Below are 18,870 nucleotides of genomic sequence, written 5' to 3'. Positions count from 1 at the left end.
CACCAACACCTCAGTTAGGGTGCCACCGTTTTTCATTAGGGTACCTAGCAACTTTCATGGTGCTTGTTTTTTCCACTTGTTCTGGCACTTCCTTCAACACACACCCATGTTGGCAAGTATGGCATCTAAAATGGGAGGAAACTGTTTGTTGTGCTGACAAAGTTTGAAACCACGATGTCAAAAACTGACAATTTGTATATCTGTTATGTTGACAATGATGTGCAGGGGTGCCAGACTGCCTGCATGTGTCACCACATGCCCTGATGTGGAGAGTGTCTCTAAGTCTTCCTGGAGGTACCCAATAGAGACTCCTGTAAGTCTGGCATGATGCTGGCTAGGATTGAGTGATTCAAAGGGTAAATCCTTGAAGTAAAGCTGAGTTTTTCTACAACTGCTCAACACTGGAACACGGTGCAAGGGACAGCTGCGTTTGCTCAGACCTGCTCCTCACTCCAGTAATCCCAGTCAGACAGCTTCAACTCAGAAGTCTCCTGCAGCATCATCACCAGTGTAGCCAAAGGATGAGGGGGGTACTGAGTTCAGGCGAATGGGATGGGACAGAACCTCTACGCAGGAGTCTGAGACAGAAGGTACCACAACAGTCAGCAGTTCCCTGACATGCTTTTGCCAAAGCCCCTGACTCGTGATTGCTCCACATCAAGACCTCTGTATTTTTTTCACTCCTGCATTCAGATGCATGAAGAGGAGAAAGAGGTCATGATTCCAGGTATCCATGTATTCTTGGCAATCTGGTCTGATCACTTCTGGCTTCAAAGCATTCTTTGTCTTGGTTATTGGGTGCAAGAAATTTCAGTACAGTTGGAACTCTGTTTGCACCAAAATCTACTCTTGCATCCCAAGAGTCAGTGCTCCTTGGGCAAGTAGCTCTGGCCTTTACACTGACACCTCTTGCATTGGGAACTCTAGTGCCACCAGTGTCCATGCTTCCCAGAACCCTGATGATACTCCAGGCTTCCTGATTATCTGCATAGTTCCAGCTATTGGGGCAGAATCAAGCTGAGGTTCAGGGTGATGAGGGCTGGGTATTTAGATTAGAGGACTCTCCTGATGCCAAATACATCTCCACTATGAGAATACCAAGACAGTGACTTTGCGGCAGAGGATCCTACTTTTTTCTCAACTTTTACAGAAGTTTTCCATGACCACTGATTATTTCTGACCTGGTTTTAACTGAAAAATATACAAAGATCATGGTTAGGCGATAACTAGACAGGAAACCATATCCATCCAGTAGTGTTGCTGTACCCTTGCACCCTATTTTTGACAAGTTAGTGATACAGTTGTGGCAGATCCCTTACAGAGCTGTCCCAGCCTTGAAGAAAATTAGGTAAAAAGTACACCCTTCCCTGAGACTGCCCCAGGCTATGTCTTCCCCACTCCTACCCTCATGCCTCCTGGAGCTTGGTGATGGAGGCTGGACACACTTATAGTATTGTACCCAGAATCCTCAGCTGCAGTGCTGGGATTCATTTAGAGAGAAGGTTTATCAGTATGACTGCAATCCTCCAAGTCATTCACTACCAGTCCTTCATGACCAAGAATAAGGAGGAACAATGGAAGAAGCCTCTATTTTGGTTGATTTTTCTTCCTCAATAGAAATGCCAGAAGCTTAAGAAGCTGATCATAAGGGCATCAGGTAACGGCAACTTTTGATGCAGGTGATGCAATGGTGAGGGCCACTTCTTTCAATAGTGCATACCTGGAGATCCAGAGAGCTTAAGGATCTGTCTTACTTTATAGACAACTTGTTTGGGAGAAGATAGCGGCTTCTACAGAAGGCAAAGGAGACAAAGGCCACACTGCATTATCTTGGGCCTTTGTCTTGTTCCTTGGGTCCCTCTTTTGAGGGAGGGAACTGAAAATCTCCATTTCAAAGGCTGGCTTTCATGTCAAGAGCTAGCTTTAAGGGAGCTCAGTACCCACCATGCACTTGGTGTTTGGCCTCAGCACCCCAAGAAGCTAAAGGTCCTAAGCTGCCTTTCAGCAAACACCAAAAACTGAAGGATTTGAAAGGTTTATTAAAATCAAGAACATTTCAGTTATCATAAAAATCCATATAATCAATTTTGGTAATTCATTCAGCTGACTGGTGTCCAACTTTTAATTTCAGTTCACAGACCCCTACCCCAATCTCCTACCTCCACGCTAATTGCCATGGAGATGGGAAACCTGCACGACAGAACTTATGGATATGAACATGGAGAATTTTAGGCAACATTCATATCTACAGTCATACCACCCCAAGGCGACATCTTATCAGATCTGAAAATATAGGTTGGATCAGTCCAGGTAATTAATAGGTTGGGAAACGCCTGGAGAAAGCCCTTGCACTATAAAAAGGGAAGATTCTCCTTTGAATGATTGTGCACACATACATTCTATGGCAGGTGTAGGTTGCAGCTTGCATGCATTGGGCACGCATACACCTGCAGAGGAATGTATATATGTGCAACACATCTCAAAGAATAACAGTTAATACAGGGGTCGGCAACCTTTCAGAAGTGGTGTGCCAAGTCTTCATTTATTCACTCTAATTTAAGGTTTCGCGTGCCTGTAATACATTTTAACATTTTTAGAAGGTCTCTTTCTATAAGTCTATAATTTATAACTAAACTATTGTTGTATGTAAATTAAATAAGGTTTTAAAAATGTTTAAGAAGCTTCATTTAAAATTAAATTAAAATGCAGAGCCCCCCGGACGGGTGGCCAGGACCTGGGCAGTGTGAGTGCCACTGAAAATCAGCTCGCGTGCCGCCTTCGGCACACGTGCCATAGGTTGCCTACCCCTGAGTTAATGCATAGGTGAGTAACCATTTTTTTCTAGTACATTGTAGTCATCTTTCTGAGGCAGTACTGTACCAGTACACCAGTATAATGTTAGGGGCACTGTACTCCTGGAGTACAGTTATTTCAGATGTGATATGTAAACAGAAATTCTGACCACTTGTCATTGTCAGTAAAGACGTTTTAGAGCTCTTCCTTACAGATGTAGCATTGGCAGTAATGTCCTGGACAAATTCCAACTCCAGTAATTTCATGAGATAGCTGATAGCTTTCCGTAATTTTTTTTCTGCTTTTTGTATCAAGAACGTAATGCTAGTTTCTTCCTGTTCTTGAATACAGTTTGTTTCAATATGTATTAAAAACATAAAATCACATGTAAGCTATGTGTAACTATTGACGGTGCAACAAAGTAATTTATGAGTGTGGTTTATTTCAGCTAGTCTGTAGAAATATATTTTGCACTTATATTGGACTTTTCATCCAGTGGTTTTATATCACCTTTTAAACATTAATGAAGTTTCATGCCACTTCCATGAGGTAGGTAAGTGTTATTGCATCTATTTTATTAATGGGGAAAGCTGAGGCATAGAGAGGGTGAATGATTTTTCACCTAGTAAGTCAATGATAGAGTTGAAATTAGGACCTTGAATTCCTGACTCCCAGCCCTTTGGTGTAACTGTTAACATCATGACAGGTTTCAGAGTAGCAGCCGTGTTAGTCTGTATCCGCAAAAAGAAGAACAGGAGTACTTGTGGCATATGCATCCGAAGAAGTGGGCTGTAGTCCACGAAAGCTTATGCTCTAATAAATTTGTTAGTCTCTAAGGTGCCACAAGTACTCCTGTTCTTCTTTTTGTTAACATCATGTGTTATTTTTTCACCCCTTGGAAGTATCTGAACATGCCAGTGGCAGTTTAGGAAGCTGTAATGAAGTCATAAACACAATTATAGAAAAAGCTCTTATATCATGTTCAGTGTACATCATAAACATAATTATTTAGAAAAGTCAAACAAAATAAAACTAAAACCCCAAACATATGTTTTAATTCTTCTGATTTACAGATTAACTCATGTGATCAGAATCTGAACCGATGTTGTGAAATCATAGAAATGAACTCCATGATTCAGGGGCAACTCTTCACAATCCTCAATCAAACTGCTCGAGAAGGTGAGAATTTTCCATGTCTCTATGGTTTGTACGTATCACCTCCATTTTCTTTGTAAGTGCAGACTAAGGATTTATCTCTGCATTTTTCTCACATATACCTGGTTTATGTATTCTCTTAGGTGGGCATTATGCAGGTGTAGAGACAATAAAATCTCGTCTCCTGCCATGGCTGGGGACTTGTTTTTCCAGTACTACTTCGGGAAGGCCCTTTGAAACCAGTCTCTCTCTCATTCAGGTATGCTGAATGTTTATTTTTAAGATGATAAAAATATATAAATCAAAGACTTCCTGCAATTAAAAATCAATGTTGGTGGTTTTTTTTACTAACTAAAACAGTGATTTCTCACCGTTTGCCTTCTGAACTATTTCCATCATTGTTAACTTGCACAGTTATGTCATTTTTTAAAAAAAAAAGCTTCAAAGGGAATGAAAGAAGTCATTGAAGTTAATTTGACTAAATTAGCTTAGCAAGCCTAAAATCTTTTATCTTGTCCAAGAAACTAGTTTCTTATATACATTTTTACATCAAGGTAAAGAAATTTGCTAATTATAAGTTTGCTGTGATATCACCCTAACTTGACTTTACGCCAGGGGTCAGCAACCTTTCAGAAGTGGTGCGCCAAGTCTTCATTTATTCACTCTCATTTAAGGTTTTGCGTGCCAGTAATACATTTTAATGTTTTTAGAAGGTCTCTTTCTATAAGTCTATAATATATAACTAAACTATTGTTGTATATAAAGTAAACAAGGTTTTAAAAATGTTTAAGAAGCTTCATTTAAAATTAAATTAAAATGCAGAGCCTCCCGGACCGGTGGCCAGGACCCGGGCAGTGAGAGTGCCACTGAAAATCAGCTCGTGTGCCACTTTTGGCACGCGTGCCATAGGTTGCCTACCCCTGCTTTACACCATACCTGTATTGGAAGCAACTTAGTGTTTTGTGAAACTTTTCATATGAACTGAGGGGCGCGCATAAGGTCCCATGCCCTCTAACTGTTAGTTTTCGTTCTTCTGAAGGTTGGGCTCTAACTATTTCCCCTGGGTAAAATGACATCTGACCATATGGACTAGGATTAATCTGGCTAGGGTCTGTACTTGGTACAGGGAATAGAGCAGTTTTCTCTTAATTTGTTTTTACAAATGACAACATTTAAAAAGGTGTAGTGAAAGAAATAATCTATGTGATAATTTATGGGTTTTCAACTGCATGTGCAAATGAAAGGAAAGCCTTCAAACAGAGAATTGAAACCCAGTGCACAATTACTAGTTTATTTACAGTTTTATAAGGATATGCAATGTGGTATTAAAAGCAGAGTTGCTTGTGCAAGGGTGTATCCTTTTCAGTTATACTAGTTGCTTAATTTGCTCTTATGATTTCCCCCCATTATTTTGCATGCCCAGTAATGTGTAAAAAGTTAATTAATACAGGAAGAATTGTTGGCATATTTAGTTCTAAGAGTTTGCTAGAAAGGAAAAAATATGGACAAAAAGTAGTGTGTGTATTTGTGTGCATATCCATATGTATATCTTGCAATGAAATAGTAAAGCACCACTATATGTAACTTTTCCCACAGTGTAATTTAATCTCTCTCTGGCTGTTTTGTGCTCTCTCTCTATTTGAACAAGTACAATGTTTTCTTTGTTTAAGATCAATTTAGAATTATTCTTTACTGCATCATTTCAGAAATGCACAGCCTGTCATGAGACATTCTAAGGCAGTGGTTTTCAACCTTTTTTTCATTTGTGGGCCCCAAAACATTTTGAATGGAGGTGCGACCCCTTTGGAAATCTTAGATTTAGTCTGCAGACCCCAAGTTGAAAACTACCATTCTATGGTAATGACAACCTTCCACAGACTCCTTAGACATAGTCTGCGCACCCTCAGGGGTTTGCGGACCAGGGGTTGAAAACCATTGTTCTAAAGAAATGTTGTATAACTTTCGGGCATAACATTCAAAAAGTGTGATATTTGTATTTCACTGTAGGAGTCAATTGAGAAAGAAAGGCAGCTGAGGGAATTTGCCAGCACTCGGAACCATGAACTACAACAGTTGGAGAAAGAACTGAACTCAACTCGTTTACAACTCACCTTAGTGCAACAAGAGTAGGAGAATTAACTGTGTATTTTTTCAATAACAAATTCATTTTTCTTCTCACACCTCACTTCTAATAGAGATTTGCAAAATGTTTCATTTCTGCTTTGAAATAAGAATTTAAAATGTATCTAGACTCTGGATTTTCTGAATTTGAATGATGTGGGACTGGATACCCAAGGCATTAAAAGTTTTCTAGTAAGTAACTTAAATCTTGGTTGGTTGGTTTGTTTGTAAAATTAAAATTAAAATAATTTTTAAAATCATCGGCTGCCTGAAAGACAATAGGCCTGGCAGAAATTAAACATTTTGCCCCAAAAACTTTTGATCATAATACCGGTAGCTTATTTAATACAGATTCTGTACTGCAAGTTGCACGGAGGGAAATTTTCATGTCACGTATGACATTTGGCACATTTTGGATATATCCAAATATGTTTTTTTGTTTGCAGTGTTGTTGTAGTTGTGTTGGTCTCAGGATATGCGAGACACAAGGTAAGTATGATAATATCTTTTATTGGACCAACTTCTGTTGGTGGAAGTAAACTTTCGAACTACACAGAGTTCTCCAGGTCTGGAGAAAAAAATCAGAGTGCCTGAGCTAAATATAAGTTGGGAGAGATAATTAAGCAGATCCACAGGATCTCTGCTGTGTCCCAGCTTTTAAATAGTCTTTTGGAGGAACCACTCTGGTGTGACAGACCTCCAGGGAGCCCTTCTTTTTAGCTTCAGGGTAGGCCACCCAGCCTCACCGTCTTCTAGACTGAACCTGTGGGCTCCAGCACTCCTGTTTCATATTGTGAGATTTGTCTAGTGAGTCCAATTGAGATTGACTCATAGTAGAGACTTGTACACTCTTCAGGGACTAATGCATCTCAGCAAGTATTTGCAGTGACTTCAAAGCACAATAGGATTTATTACACAGCATTGGAAGTCCTTAGGCTAGCATAGTGAAATAAAGGTTCAAGCATAGTTCATTCTAGTCAAGCCAGAGTAAATCACTAGTCAAACTGTAGTGGCTTCCATCTTAGGCTCTGTCTCTTTCTGACACCTTAAGAGAGCTTAGCTATCTGTCCCTACTTCTATTTAGTTTAGACATTCTGATTTCTTTCCACAGACGTGAAGAACTTGGTATAGTTCGAAAGCTTGTACCTTCCACCAATTATAACCGGGTTCAAAAAGAACTAGATAAATTCATGGAGGATAGGTCCATCAATGGCTATTAGCTAAGATGGTCTGGGATGCAACCCCATGCTCTGAGTGTCCCTAGCCTCTGCTTACCAGAAGCTGGGAGTGGATGACAGGCGATGGATCACTCGCTGATTCCCTGTTCTGTTCATTCCCTCTGAAGCATCTGACATTGGCCACTGTCAGAAGAGAAGATACTGGGCTAGATGGACCATTGGCCTGATCCAGTATGGCCTTTTTTATGTTCTAACAGAAGTTGGTCCAAGAAAAGATCTCATATTACCTACCTTGTCTCTCTCATAATCCAAAATATGACATTTCATAGAAAAGGTATGGTTGAAAAGAATGCCCAATATTCTTATCCTTCCAACTACTTATAAATATGCTTCTCAACAGCTAGGAACAGGTAGGTCTAGCTAGCAATCAGAGGTATGACTGCAGCATGTATAGATGTACCAGAGCTAGTTTTGATCTAGCTAGCTTGAATAACAGTAGCAGTGAAGCATAGTTTATACAAACCCCTCTGGAACCCTGGATATCTACTATTGAGCAACTAGCTTGTGCTTCTGCTCATGGTGCCACAACTTCATTGCTATCATTATTAGAGGTAGCCAGATCAAAGCTAGCTCAGTATGTCTACATGTGCTGTAATCACACCTCTGACTGCAATGTAGGCATACCCAAAGAAAGAGTGAAAAACCTTGCATAATTGTGATCTTTATCTATTAGAAAGATTTCTGTCTTCCTTAAGTATTGAATGAGGCTGCTCCTGTGCATCCAGTGAGCTATAGCATGCAAGCACTCTTCTGGAGTAGATGCTGAGGTAGCAGGTTCTGCAGGGCAAGAGATGTATGGTTATAGATCAGCACACTAATACTCTAGTGTTCAGAAATTATGACTGCAATCCTGCTCCCATTGAAGTCAGTTCCAAAACTCCCATTGATTTCAATGGGACCAGGACATGGTCCTGTCTCACCCAGGGCCTCCTTGTATATATCAAACAGCATATGGGTAGCAAAATAGATGCTTGAGGAACTAAAATATGGTGTCCCCTTAGTAATGACATGTAACTGTCTATTACCTCCAGTTGTCTCCTGCTTGTGAGTGGGGGACAGTCATAACAGTAACATATTTGGATAATTAAATTAAGCAAATAAATAAAGGTAGTAAATGAAGATTAATATCTTAGTGTTAGCTAAAACTAAGCTATTATATTTGCTATATTATTTCAAAAGAAAACAGCAATGAGATGTGTGCAGGAACAGCGATATATTTCCTGTAATGTTTTCATTGTTGTCATAGGCAACAAAAACTTTAAAAATGGCTGCTCTCTGTGCATTTACATTTTAACTGCTTAAAAGATTTTGTTCCCTTTAACTTGAAAGTCTGTATTTCACTATAAGTTGTGCTCAAATAGCCATTTTCAAGAAGAAAACCCTCAATATTAAAAGCAGCTGAGGCTTCAATTGGAAGGAGCGGGGTAGATAGTTGGTTAGATACTAACCCCCAACTTCTTGCCACTGCTTGGAGGAAGGGGGGAAAAGGAAGAGGGACTTGAGGAAAAAAATTCAGGGATATCATCATGTTTTTCCTCAATTCAAGCTATGTATCTGTCCACAACTGTTGCTCTCAGGAGCCATTCTGTCAGCTTTATAAAAAGTCTAAAGTCAGTACATCATCAGAAATGTAAGTATTCCTTTGTGTGTAAGGTCAGGTCTACCCTACAGTCTTCTGCTGGTGTAGCTATGTTAGTTCGGAGTATGCAGACATGTGATCTCTGACCCACAGAGCTGTTTAGAAGATGTCCCTAGTGCAGGTGCAATTTAGCACAGTTACCACTTAGGCTTTAGACACCTGCGTTTTAGACACTCTGCTTATATCTTAGCAGGGTTCTTCCTTAGATCATCATGGTAAACCACAAAATTTATGCTTGTCTGGTTTGTGATGTCATCAAACTATTGAGGTTATGTGTGTATAAAGTCTTAGTCATAGTTTGCTTTTGTGTTTTATGCATTTTAAGGACACCACACGGAAACATTTTAATAACAAAAATGTTGTTTATAGAAAATGTATGCAAGAGGTTTCTCTGCTCTAGAGTTGATGAACATATACTTAGAATGGTTCTTTGTGTTAAAGTAAAATAACATTTTTTTTTTTAGATTTTGCTTAAAACTTAGTTTGCTTTCAAGCCAGATATGAATAGTTTATTGCTTGAGAGACCTATGAAATCAGCAATAATTCAGCTAATTATCTTATAGATTATTTATGAAGGTGTGCATCATCCCTGCACTTACATGTGGAGCACCCATGGACAAGTTTAATTTGAAACAAAAGGTTGGATATGAGAAATTTTCCATGAAAGGGTGATTTACAAAAAAACCCTGTTTTGGGAGAACTGAAAGGGAATTTTTTTGAAAATGTTCTGGTCATGGTTTCCCATTAGCTCAGCAGATGGGCTGCCAAAGAGCTGTGAGCCTGAAAGCCCAGAGAATCCCAGTTTAGCATGCTGCCAAGAAGTTTAGGAGGTTAGTAAGCTGGCAGGAAATAAGGGAGATTTCCATCTAAATTTCATCAAAATCAACACCTTCCTGTTGAACATTTCAATTTTGACAAATTGGGATTTTTGGGAAAAATGTTCTGTTGGGACATAGTGGACCAGCTCTGTTTACATATATTTCATTAATTAAAACAAACCCAATGCTTACAAAAATAGGTCTTTCCAAATCACTATATAAAATCTTTCTTGCTATGCTCTGATGTGGTCCCATTATCAATTAGATGCTTGGTGACCATGACCTATCAGGTAAGTCTTTTATATTTATTCTGGGAGTGTGCCAGAATCTCATGGATCACTAGATGGAGCAAAATCCAAAGGTATATAGCCACTATTGAGAGTGCCCTGCTGCCAGGAATCAGTGGCGGATTAAGATTTCATGGAGTCCTGGGCCAGAGCAAATGGGGGGGCCCCTTCCCACCCCTTCTACCTGTGGTCCTGCCCCCCTTCTTCCTCTTCTGTTTGTGGCCCTGCCCACAGCCCAACCCTGTTCTGTCCCTTCCCCCATGATCCCACCCCTGTTCCACCCACAGTCCTGCCCCATTTTGGCCCCCCACTGCGGCCCCACAACCCGTTTGCTCCTTTCTGCCCCCTGCACTATGGCCCCAAGATCAGAGAAGCTCTGTCCCTCCCGCCACGGATCTGGGGCCGCAGCGGGGAGTGAGAGTTACCCCTGCCCTGAGGCCATGACAGGGAGTGAGAGCTCCTCCAGTCCCGGGGTTGCAGCGGGAGTCCAGACACTGAGGCTTTCCCTGCTGCCCCGCGCTTCTGCCAGGGAGCGGGGTCAGGTGCGGGGGCTTCTCCCACCCCACCCACCTGGGCATTTCTGTGGTGGATTTCTGCTGGGGGCAGGGTGCCCATTTTTTCGGGGCCCGCAATTGGCTGGGCCCCTGGGGATGGGCCCCATCAGCCCATTGGATAATCTGCCACTGACAGGAACCAATAATATGAGCATCTCAGCAGATCATAGTCACTGTGAAAGGACAGAGGAAGAGATACAGTCTCTCAAATAACTAGTTAGGACTGAAGAGCTGGCAACCAACACTTTGAACTGCACACAATAGCCTGTGTGTAGCATTGAGCACTGGAGTTATCAGATCAAAATGACTTACCCTATTCGACAAGCAAATCACAGCACACTGTACTTGCTGAAACTTCCAAGTGCTTTTCAACAATAGCCCCAGTATAGTATGTTGCACTGTTCTGGACTGTTTAGAAAGATATTGTTAACTGTGGCAAGGATCGTAAAAGCAAGAAATGGTCTCAGACTTTGAGCCAAAGCATTATATATAATTGCTTTCATCTGGAATTCCAAGAATGGCAATAAACTCAAGATGGTAAGCCATATTGGTGAAATCAGACATAACAGCTTCAATAAATGGCATAGTCACAATTATGGCCCATTCCTCTAAATGTTTTCTATCTGCATATCAGCATCATTCTGTCTCATCTTGGTTGGATATAAACTAGTTTGATCCTGTGTGCATCTCTTCTATCAAACTCTTAGTAAGCAAAGACTATGGTATCCATGTTGGATGAAAAGAAGATGTAGATCTGAGTGTCTTCTGCATGTTGATGACACCGTAGGACAAAACATCTCACAATCTCCTTGTGCTGCCAAATATCTACATTGAACCTGAGAGGAGATAAGATGGAATGCTGGAGGACTCCATATGAGAGCCCCTTGGGAAAGAAAAAATGTTTTTGCCACCTTTTGGGATCTTTCAGAAGAAAGAACTAATTGTCTGTACAGATCTATCTAAACCTTTGGTCAATAGAATCAAAGGTTGATGAAAAGCCTAACTAAATCACCTCTCTTCGTTGTTTGAAGGAGATAGTCACCCCAGGATAACAATACCATCTATCAAAAACTAGAGTTGCAGGGATAGAAGAAAGAGGGAAATTATTGATTTATGGTAATCACTAAGGCTGTTAACATCAAAACAGTCTCTTGAGTGTGAGGCACTTAGTACTGGTTTCAGAGTAGCAGCCATGTTAGTCTGTATCCGCAAAAAGAACAGGAGTACTTGTGGCGCCTTAGAGACTAACACATTTATTAGAGCATAAGCTTTCATGGACTACAGCCCACTTCTTCGGATGCATATAGAGTGGAATAAATATTGAGGAGATATATATACACACATACAGAGAGCATAAACGGGTGGGAGTTGTCTTACCAACTCTGAGAGGCCAATTAAGTAAGAGGGGAAAAAAAACTTTTGAAGTGATAATCAAGATAGCCCAGTACAGACAGTTTGATAAGAAGTGTGAGAATACTTACAAGGGGAGATAGATTCAATGTTTGTAATGGCTCAGCCATTCCCAGTCCTTAGGGTGGCTGGCAACCTTTCATCTTGAAAGGAGGCATTAGCAAGTGTCACTAATAATGGGTTTTAAAGCTCCTTGTTGATGCTGGGATGCATCTCCCCTAAAATACTTCAGATACATACCTTAGACCATGTCCACACTAGAGACCTTACAGCGGCACTGCTGTACCAATGCAGCTGCGCCACTGTAAGATCTCCTGTGTAGCCGCTCTATACCAATGGGAGAGCATCTTCTGCAGACATAGTGTGTCCACACGAGCACTTATGTTGCTGTAACTTATGTCACTTGGGGGATATTTTTTTTCACACCCCATAGTAACATAAGTTATACCAACAAAACTGCTAGTGTAGACATAGCCTTAGTAAAATTGTTGACTGTAGTTTGCATAATGCAAACATAAACTCTCCCGAAATGAAAATGAATCTTCGTGGTAGTGGCTGGGGGACTTGTATTTAATCAGAGCTAAATCTACATCATACAGCTGATATTAGTTAAATATGAAGAGTGTTTGGGCATGCAAGGGAGGGAAAGAATGGCTTGCACTGCTCTCCAGTGATGATGCCTTCCAATTCATTTGTGGTAGTGAGGGCTTCTGGGACTATCTATAACTGGCCTTCCTCACCTGGAAGGGTGGTCTGCCAGAGTGGGGTTAAAGATCAAGTTGTTAAGGCTGTACTCAGCAGACCAAATGAAGAGAAGTAAACATGTATTTTGTGTGTTTTTTGTTCTTTTTTTTTTCATAACTTCAGAACTTCTCTTGAAAGTTACATGCTCAGCTTTTCAAGTTGCTTATGACATTTCATGACTCATGAGTATCTCTCATTAGTGGAGCAAAGTAAAATAGTGTGTGAAAGACAAAACCGTGCTCTCCTCAGTCAGGACTTTGGGGGTTTGTCTTCTAAGCAACACCAAGAGAGTACTGAATATTTAGGAGTTTTCTAAACATCGTAGGGTGTATCATCCCCAGGTACAGGAAAACCCCAAGAATGTGAACCTTCAGAGTTTACCTCATAAAGTTCCTTTCTCATTGTCCCTACAGTATATCAGAAATGTTTCATAGGCCTGCCAAGATCAAGTGGCAGAAGGAGATGAAACTACACAGATTTTCTTAGAATTACGTGGTTGTGAGACCCCTTTGTGTTATACCTCATGCCCCCTTTCACTTCTGGCAGTACAGTAACTCCTCAGTTAAAGTCATCCTGGTTAACGTTGTTTCGTTGTTATGTTGCTGATCAATTAGAGAACATGCTCGTTTAAAGTTGCGCAATGCTTCCTTATAACATCGTTTGGCAGCCGCCTGCTTTGTCCACTGCTTGCAGGAAGAGCAGCCCGTTGGAGCTAGTTGGTGGGGGCTTGGAACCAGGATGGACTGGCAGCTCTCCTATCAGCTCCCCATTCCCCTAAGTTCCCTGTGTGGCAGCCACCCAGCAGCTTATCAATTGCCGGCAGTTCAATTGTCCTGCCCTTCACTACCATGTGCTGCTCCTGCCCTCTGCCTTGGAGCTGCTCCCGGGAGCCTCCTGCTTGCTTTACAAGGGTCGGGGGGAAGATGGGGGCTAATGTCAGGGTGTCCCCCCCCCTCTGCTCCTGCACCCTGCTTACTCCATAGAGCGGGGGGTAGGGGAGGAGGACACAACAGGGCTCAGGACCGAGGGAGCTTGCCAACAGCAGCTGCTGTCTCAACTTTCTGATCTACTTAAAAAGGCAGTGTACTTAGAGTGGGGTCAGCCTACTGAAAGGGGCAATGCATGTGTTTCTCTCTCACACACGGTGTGTGTCTCTGTCTCTCTTTGCCATGCTGTCTCCCCTCCCTCCATTCCTGCTGCCTTGTAGAGTGTGAGGCAACATTAACAACAATGGGTTAACCCTTGAGAGCTCAGCTGATTGCTAATTCATCATTTAGCAGCAAAGCATTCCCTGGGAAATATCCCACCCTCTGACTTCATCACCGCAACCAAGCTTCACAATCATCATCGCTGTGTACCTGTTACTGTGTGTGTGTGTGTATATATGTATATATATATATATATATATATATATATATGTCTTTTTGTCTGGTGAAAAAAATTTCCCTGGAACCTATTCCCCCCCCCCCCCACATTAATTTATGGGGAAATTGGATTCACTTAACATTGTTTTGCTTAAAGTCGCATTTTTCAGGAACATTATTACAACGTTAAGTGAGGAGTTACTGTACAGCTCACTAAAGAGTTGTGCTGACTTCCTGTGGGCTGACCCCAACACTGAATAACAGAGGGGAGTAATGCTGAAACTGTCAGCATTGATTCTTGTGGGTTTGCAGGGGGATGATGCCAATTAGAGTAGTTACCCTCCATTTTTGCGCCCTCAATCCTCAGTCTCATACCCACCCCTTATCACACTACTGAGCACAGTGATTAGAGACGGTCAACATTTTTCATCCAGAACTTTTTCTCCCCAAAAAAGGCAGATTTGAATCAACCAGAACATTTAGGGAAATTGTGGAGATTTTGGTGAATTGTTTCAGTCAAAACAAAGAAAAAAAGTTGGAAATGTTGAAACAAACTACTTTTCAACCAATTTTGAATTATGGTAGACGGTGAGGCATAGACATAGGGAGGCCAGATAACAGGCATTTCAGCAAAGGCTTCGGTATGAACAGGAAGAGATTGTTTAATTGGACTGAGAGGAGGAAGTGCTAGATGAGAAGGGAGTGATATACAAAGAAAGGTCCATTATGTAGGCTGGAGCAAATCTGCAGAAGAGTTTAATACAAAAGAAGGCAATTTTGAGCTGGACCCTGTAATAAATGGGGAATCATTGGTAATGATACAGGATGATTGTGGCGTAGTTGCATTTCTTTGTACCATACACATATGAAAGTGGGCAGCAATATTTTGCACATGTAGGAGTCTAGTGAGCAGGGACTTGGGGACAGAGATTAAATTAAGAAGAAAAATTAAGGAAGATTTTGGCGGTGATGCTATGAAGGCAGTGGAAAACAGGCCGTGTTGTGGAGCTGGAGATGGGCAGGTTTGCAGATGGAGTGCTCATGTTCAGAGATTATACCAGATTATGATTAATGGAGACAAATTGGGGCATCTAAATTAGGGACGGAGATGGAGTAACTGGAGCTTTATAAGTAATTCTGTTGGTATAGTTTAGTCAGATATGACTTTTGCAGACTATGCATGCAGGTGACCTGCAAAAAAAAAAGAAAAAAAAAAAGTCTGCTAAAATATTTGCTTTGTCATGCAAAATTCAATGTGAGAATCTGTACCTTTAATTTAAAGGTATATTTCTGGTTATTAATTTCTCTTGCAGTCTGGCAGAAGCCCAGATGGCTCTTGAAGACACAAAGACCAAATCAGCCACTACCCTTTTGGCAGCAGAGGATGAAATTGTTCATCTAAAAGCAGCGTAAGAAAAATGTGATGTACTGTAGGGCTATTTGTGGCAGTAAGGCAGCATGCAAAGACACAGTTTGTGATTTGTTTGTGTTTTGTTTACATTTTTATAATGCTCAATTCCCCCTGTCCTATGCTACTCCAAATAAAGGGGAATAATTCCTCCTACTAACACATGAGACCAGGCAAAGCTTTTGTCATGAGTTGTTCCCCTTTATAAAGTTGACTGATCCTGATCCTGATCAGTTGTCTTCTAGACTCTAGCAGTTGGATACAGCTCTTTTGGCTGGATAGGCTTTGAGGGTTGTTTTTCCCTCTGTGTTCCTCTCTCCAGTTGTCTGGGATTAGTTACAGTTATTTCTGCAGGGGTACTTTACTAATAATCTCTCTTTTCTTTTTTTTTTACCTCACTTTTCTTTGGAGCATTTAAAACAGCATGGTTTGGACACATCTGGCTGTCTCTTAACAGCCAGTTGGTTAGAGCTTTGGCTCTGTGTATAGAGAGGCCCTGTGACTTAGTGTAAGTAGATCCAGGGTGTGAGGTCCCATGTTGGTTGTATGTCCAGTGTGAGTAAATCATGTGTGAGAGATCCCAGGAGTGTCATATGCAAAACCTGAGGTGGATTAACAGGAGTGTTGTATGAAAGACTTGGTAGATAATTGTTCCCCTCTACTTGTATGGGTGAGGTCTCAGCTGGAATACTGTGTGTAGTTCTGGGCACCACAAACTAAGAAATATGTGAACAAATTGGAGAGAGTGTCCAGAGGAGAGCAATAAAAATTATAAGATGTTTAGAAAACATGACCTCTGAGAGAAGTTTGAAAAAATAGGACTGGTTTAGAGAAAAGAAAGGACATAGGATCACAGATTATATGGAAGGGAACCTCGAGAGGTTATATAACCTATTCCTGTGCATTTAGGCAGGCCAAGTATACCCAGATTATCTTGACAGGTGTTTATCTAACCTGTTCCTAAAAACCTACAATGAAGGGGATTTCACAGCCTCCCTTGGTAACCTATTCTAGTACTTATCTATCCTAATAGTTAGAAGTATTTTTCTAATGTCTGACCTAAGTCTCGCTTGATATGGATTAAGCCAATTCTTGTCCTGTGAACGCAGAGAACAATTGATCACCATCCTCTTTATAACAGTCCTTAACATATTTGAAGACCATTATCAGGTCCCCCTTCAGTTTTCTTTTCTTAAGACTAAACATTCACAGGGTTTTTTAAAAAACTTTTCCTCATAGGTCAGGTTTTCTAAACCTTTTATCATTTTTATTGCTCTCCTCTGGACTCTCTCCAATTTGTCCACATCTTTCGTAAAGTGTGGCTCCCAAAATTAGTCATAGACTCCATCTGAGGCCTCAGCAGTGCCAAGCAGAGCGGAACAGTTACCTTCCACATCTTCCATATGACAATATACTCCAGAATGATATTAGCCTTTTTCACAACTGCATCACATTGTTGACTCATATTCAATTTGTGATCCACTATAGCCCCCAGATCCTTTTCTGTAATACTACTGCATAGCCAATAATTTCCCTTTTTGTGTTTGATTTTTTCCTTCATAGGCATAGTAACTTTGCACTTGCCTTTACTGAATTTCATACTGTTGATTTCAGATCAGTTCCCCAATTTGTGGAGGTAATTTTGAATTCCAATCCTGTCCACCAAAGTCCCCCTCCCAACTTGCTGTCATCCACAGATTCTATAAGCATACTCTTCACTCATTATCCAAGTCATTAACAAAAATTTTGAAATGTACCAGACCCAGAACAGACACCTGTGGGATCCCACTAGATACCTCATCCTAGTTTGACAGCAGAGCACTGATAATTACTCTGGGTTTGGTTATTTCATCCAGACCACATTTCCTCAGAGGTGACAGCTTAGTTGACTAGTCAATTCATCCTTCTTATCTCCAGGTCAATGCTATCTTTTCACTAGCAGAAAAGAAGTTTTGATCTAACAGGATGTAAGATTATTCTGATATTTGGCTTTTCAAAAGAGGTGATTTAGTCATGGTTGTTAAGCAAGTTGCCTGCACTTTAAATGTAAATGGAAGTGCTCCACTGCTTGAAAATAATGGGGACCTTATATTCCTAATAACACTGTAGGAAATGGTGTAACTTTTCTTCAGTTCCCCGTTTCATTCAGGACATTTAAGACAGAGAGTGGACTGTTCCTGACAAGAAACCAGGTCATAAAAGCTTTTAAATCATGCCCTGCTCCCTCAGAAGAAAAGCCTGGTGGGGTTTCTTGCAGCCCAAAGAATTGATCCCAGTATTTCAGGGATGATTAAGAAGACCATTCTTCCAGTTAGCTGGTCCTTGTGCAACTGATGTACTGGAAAAAAAAAGTAGTGTTCTTGATCTTATGAACATTCCAACATTTCCATGCTTGGGTAGGTAAGGTTTACCCATACATCTTAGATAATTATAAGACACCTATCAGTATGGTATGTAAGTACCAAGAGGGACTAAGGTGTTCTTTCCTAATCAATGGATTGTGAGGCTGAGAATCATGTTTCTGCCTTAATCCAGTTGGCTCTGGTTACACTGTGGGTGTGCCTGCCAGTCTGGAATCCATGACATGATGTCTGGATATCGAGTTCTGAATGCATTATCCTAAGTGTCTCTCTAACTGCGGTTGCTTAGTCATTGATCACCTCAGTTTGAGCTCTGTCTGGCTGTTCTTGTCCCTGGATCTAATATATAATCTCACCGGATGCTTGCAGGATAACAGTAATTGGCAGAACTCAGTGATGGATTCCCAAATAGGTTCTGGGAATAGATTCTCAGATACTAGCCTTTTGAATGGAGTGCCAACTTGGGGCACAAAGGGACCCATGTTTATGGTCTTTCATAAAGATGGGCTCCCTTCATCTATTGGGTAGAGTCAAGATCAGGCAACTCATTGCTGGGATCCAGATATAGCATACCAACATAAATTGAGGTTTGTGGACGGAAAGCATAACGATGAATGCGTGAGGACCTAGCTCACCAAATCTTCTTGTAGCAAGAGAGGAATTTTCTACCATTCTCAGTCATTCATGGGTATAGTAGCCCTGAAAATCATGGCAGTCTGGCTCAGTGAGTCAGATCTAGCTAGAGGAATTGAAACTGCATGAGTCCTTATTCTTAATATGTTTTAAATGACCGTATAGGTTTCTAAATAAAGTGCAAAGTAGTGAGAGTACTGTTTTTCATATTTTGAGAATCATTGCCTCTGAGGCTGAATACTTTCATCTATAAATACTTCCCTCATCTATGAAAGGATAACCTATTCAGCAGTCATCTCAGTTGGTCACATATATACACTCCGAGACAGATCCTCTGTTCCATAAA

At 40.9% G+C, this 18,870-nt stretch overlaps 1 protein-coding gene across 8 annotated transcripts in view; it reads left to right on the top strand.

Moving 5' to 3' along the window:
• The window catches only part of SPATA18 (spermatogenesis associated 18), a 42,195-nt gene that overhangs the window by 4,085 nt on the left and 19,240 nt on the right, over positions 1–18,870 (top strand). For 2 of the 8 annotated variants that reach the window (XM_005299082.4, XM_005299080.4), the window contains exons 2-5: positions 3,867–3,972; positions 4,092–4,207; positions 5,956–6,074; positions 15,437–15,532. In XM_005299082.4, the coding sequence (XP_005299139.1) occupies positions 3,867–3,972; positions 4,092–4,207; positions 5,956–6,074; positions 15,437–15,532 (437 nt within the window). Of the gene's footprint in view, positions 1–2,131; positions 2,311–3,866; positions 3,973–4,091; positions 4,208–5,955; positions 6,075–15,436; positions 15,533–18,870 lie in introns of those variants that run through there. The other 6 variants (XM_065596902.1, XM_065596901.1, XM_005299083.4 and 3 more) reach the window with 4 other exon arrangements.

Source organism: Chrysemys picta, chromosome 5 (assembly GCF_011386835.1).
Source record: "Chrysemys picta bellii isolate R12L10 chromosome 5, ASM1138683v2, whole genome shotgun sequence".
Lineage (NCBI taxonomy): Eukaryota > Metazoa > Chordata > Testudines > Emydidae > Chrysemys > Chrysemys picta.
This window is presented reverse-complemented; position numbering and strand designations above follow the sequence as displayed.